This window comes from Lygodium microphyllum, chromosome 1 (assembly GCF_053477565.2).
Source record: "Lygodium microphyllum isolate KBCC chromosome 1, Lygodium_microphyllum_v1.1.10, whole genome shotgun sequence".
NCBI lineage: Eukaryota > Viridiplantae > Streptophyta > Polypodiopsida > Schizaeales > Lygodiaceae > Lygodium > Lygodium microphyllum.
Window position 1 is genome coordinate 149,023,397 of NC_141135.1, and position 4,112 is coordinate 149,027,508.

Genomic DNA, 4,112 nt, shown 5'->3' on the forward strand with positions numbered 1-4,112 from the left:
AAAAAGTACCAACACAAAATCCCAAAATCAGTTATTACATTTTCCTGAATAGACCCATCCGGGATCCTAATCAGAGCTCGTGACTGTGTGTTTAGCATGCAGTTTCACAAAGCTAGAGTCCGTATAGAACAGGAGCAACCAGCCAGGTTTCCCAAACCTTCATCACTTGAAAACCTAGGTAAATGTGTCTCTCAGAAATCTAACAAATAAAAAAATAAATGCCTACTAGTTTTTGGAAAGCCACCTCGCATTGCCATGATTGCCCAGTGCAAACAAGCAACACATGAGGATTGCACATTTTATTAGTGCAAGTTGACAACATCATAAACACAAATTTTTCGTGCTTCGAAGATGGTGTCACTTAATGACAGGTTTCAGAGGACCAGACACTATGGAGCTTAATCAGGCACCATGCAGCTAAATGACAAGTGTAGAAGAATCAGACCCTATGGAGCTTAATCACGCATTTTACCAGCCAGTGTTTGAGTGCTTCCAAAACTTCAAGCAAAGTATAACTGGACACAGAGTTTGTCATACACATTAGAACATGTTAGGAGTACAAGCATCATCCGTATGCTAACTAATTCAGAGAATCACCTTGGCCCTTGAGAGCAAGTATTTACCTGGAGTAAGCAAGCTGCAATACTAATGATTAAACCAACTGAAGTCAGGAAACTTCTTGCCATGGGATTTAGAGAGATGTTTTTCAATATGATGTGATTTATTACAGAGCTTCTAACATCAGTGCATACCTGTGGGTCATATTACACAGGAAGACAAATGTAGGAAGAAACAAATTAAGGCTAACACCATCAACTAGTTGATGCGCATGATGCAAAAGTATAGTCAAATGACTTATCGCTGTTACTATCTGCTCAGTGTAAGCAGAGTTATCAAATGTCACATTCACACCTAAGAGGCAGTGAATCAGCATGTGCATTCAGGCAGCTTTCTCGATTTGACAGTAATGTAGCCAATCTATGGAGCAGACATGTCTTCAGCCATGTCCTATGCAGTCCTTGGCAATCGTTGATGGCACTCATCAAATGAAGCACAGGATGGGGCTTGCTCAACAATGTCACAAAAATTGCACAATCATTTTGTGCTTCCAGCTGTCACTGCTTCTTATTACAAATATATAGGCACATCCATGCAATAGGGAGATACCGTTTTGCTTTCAACAAAGCACAAATTTCTCCCTTCGGGAATTGCTAAAGAGCGCAGCCAGTACATTACTGTGCCTCTTAACTGGTGGCACTTTCTCCTTTGGCCAAGGTATCATGTTCTCCATTTCTCCTCTTTCCTTCCCACTGACGTGTGTCTCTTTGACTAAGCTTCAAGTCAGACTCACGGATCCCCTCATCCAACGCCACAAAGTCATCCTTGCCTTCCATGACCTGAATTCTCAGATTTGTAACTTTTCCCACCAGGGCCTGCACCGTGAGATCAAATGCATCCTTGAAATCTGTGAGTCGTTGGCGCGGATCTGCATACACTAGCCCAGGTATCAATTTAATGACTTCCTCTCTCATTTCTTGTATCTGAGCAGGAGAGAACTTCAGCAAAATCTCCTCAATGTGATTCACCTTGCCACTTCTAATATCATCTTCTGGTATAAAGACCGAGTACTTATTGTGATTCTGTGGGAGGTGCCACACATACTGAGTATAAGCAGAGTGCACATGGAACAGGACAGGAATACACCCAGCAATCATGGAATCAAAGATTGAGCGACGGGTGTAGGAGTCTCCCTGAGGCTGCAAACAGAAGACAGACTCTTGGAAAAGCTTCATAACCACACTTGGCACATGGCATTTGCTCTCGCCTCTATCACATTCCAGAAGATTGCAATATTTTGATTGTTTGCATTGCTCCATAATCTGCCCTCGTATAGAAGTGGCAAGCTCTGGGCGTGGTGCTCCAGCAAAAGAGAACAGAGCAGGCCTATTAGCATTTTGAACTCGATGCTGCCATTCAAGAACATCAGAATCACGAGAGGGATGGAAGTAAGTAGGGTAGGGAATCCCGAAGTCACTTTTGTGATAAGGACTGGCTTCAACCAAAAGCATGGACATGTTCATGATCTCAGGTATGTAGAGAAGCTTGTTGCCCCAATCATGATCATGATCTGTCAGTCTTCTGAAATCCCATGTAATTCTTCCACCTACAAGGAAATGGTCGCGGCCGCCCATCACTTTCCATTCAGGTGTTTGCCGTAGCCAACTTGCTACTCTGGCAGGCCCCAAATCCCTAACAGAAACATTGGCTCCCCACAGATGCCTGGCAATGTCAAGGCCCGCATAGAAAGGCACATATAATGCCGCCGCCTTGCTTGAGTCATTTGTCAAACATTCATACTGCTTCATCCTGTTGTGAAAGATGACATCCACAGCAAACTGATTGGTAGCAAACCAGGCATTTCCTGGAAGAACCTCTTTGGCGTCTTCAAGTGGCGGTCCAAGCCCAGCATTTTCTGTGTACTTGCACATATTCGTCCAGGGGCTAAGCTGACGACATCCATCAAGGAGGGCCTGGTTGAACTCTGCGGGGAGATCATGCATGTAGACATACCTGCCTCCACAAGGGTCGCTTTTGTTGTTGATGGATGCCAGGGCGCGCCAGAATGGCTGAAGGGAAGGCTCCTTGTGCTGCTTGAGAGGCGGCAGGGTCGACGATTTTTCGGGGTTGAGGCTTAAGCTGCTCCGCAGAGAGGGTGCTTTCTTGTTGGCTTGCAAGAAAGGGGTGTCCTCCGTCTCAGAGCTCAAGCCTGGGGGTGCCTCATCCCGGGTAAAGACAGAGAAATGGAAGACGAAGAGCAACCACCAGAAAGCGATTGAAGCCAAGACCAAGAAACAGCGGGCGTAGAGACGAGAGGGAGACCAAGTTGGCTTCTCCATCTTCCGGCGGGTCATGAAAACGCAGCCGCAGAAGACAGAGAACCGCTCGTCTTGTTGGAGCTCTTATAACGAAGTAATAAAATCGATGTATGGTGGAAGAAGAACAATGCACGATCGCTGCAGGATATACGTCGAGAGGGGTGAAAAGCAAGGCACGGGAAGGGAAAAGCAGAAGAAGCTGAGAGGTGATGCCTTCAATTCTGACTGGAAATGAAGGATTGAAGAAGGAAATCGAGGAATTTGAGACGCGAGAGAGAGAGAGAGAGAGAGAGAGAGAGAGAGGAGATGATCTGATCTTCTAATGACACAATGAGTTCCTTGCAACAGTCTTCAGGTAGCTGCGTGATTCTGTGAGGAGAAAGAGAGAGGTTTGAAAAAAAAAGTGGGCAGAGGAAGGCCAAGCACCACTCCAAGAAGAAGAGAAGTGCTTGTGGCGTGTGCCTACCAACAGGGCGCGCAGTGGCCCTCTTCTCTCACCCCCGGCCCCCGGGTTCTCTCGAACGTGGGGAAAAAAGTTTTTTACACGCTTTGACGTGGCACTCCGTCATTCGCGCACTCCCGCGAGAGACATTTTCTCAAACAGCATTTTCTTGACCATGGGTGTGCGCGTGGCACCGACATTGTCGGGAGACCGTACGTATGTCAAACACCGTAGCAGCATTATAACATATTCGCCCTGAATTTGGAGTAAACCGGCGGAAGAACGAGCACCTGGGTCCTGCACACACCACAAGCGCCCTCATGAACGGCTACAGACCAACGAAAGGCAATGGGAGAGCCCAAAGGATATGTATACTATATCTATACTTCTATATCTATATCTATATTACATTATAATTGAGACTGTACCTCTGGTGATGGCCAAACACCACAAAGTTACTGACCTTATTTTTTAATTTTTCAAATTTTCCATGGATCGAACCTACTTTTCAAATCTTGCATGTCTTGAATGGAAAAGGACATGCCATGATGACCAGGTGTGGTCTTCATTCCCACTCATCGTACCATTCTCCACATTATTTATTGGTGGCTTCTTGCTCCTGCCTATGATATTGTTGCTCCTACCTGTGATCTTGCTGCTCCTGCCTATTGGTCGTGCATCGCGCCAAGGGGGATTGATCATTGAGTGGGTGCTAAGAACGTGGGGATCGAAGTTATAGCCAGGTAAATCTCTCTCTCTCTCTCTCTCTCTCTCTCTCTCTCTCTCTCGGGTTG

At 46.0% G+C, this 4,112-nt stretch overlaps 1 protein-coding gene across 1 annotated transcript; it reads right to left on the minus strand.

Annotated features, from left to right (window-relative positions):
* Positions 1–690: 690 nt before the first annotated feature.
* Positions 691–3,347, minus strand: LOC148041806 (xyloglucan galactosyltransferase MUR3-like). The gene has a single exon (XM_087682657.1). The coding sequence runs from the start codon at positions 2,910–2,912 to the stop codon at positions 1,245–1,247; it is 1,668 nt and encodes a 555-aa protein (XP_087538783.1). The 5' UTR covers positions 2,913–3,347; the 3' UTR covers positions 691–1,244.
* Between the last annotated feature and the right edge of the window lie 765 nt (positions 3,348–4,112).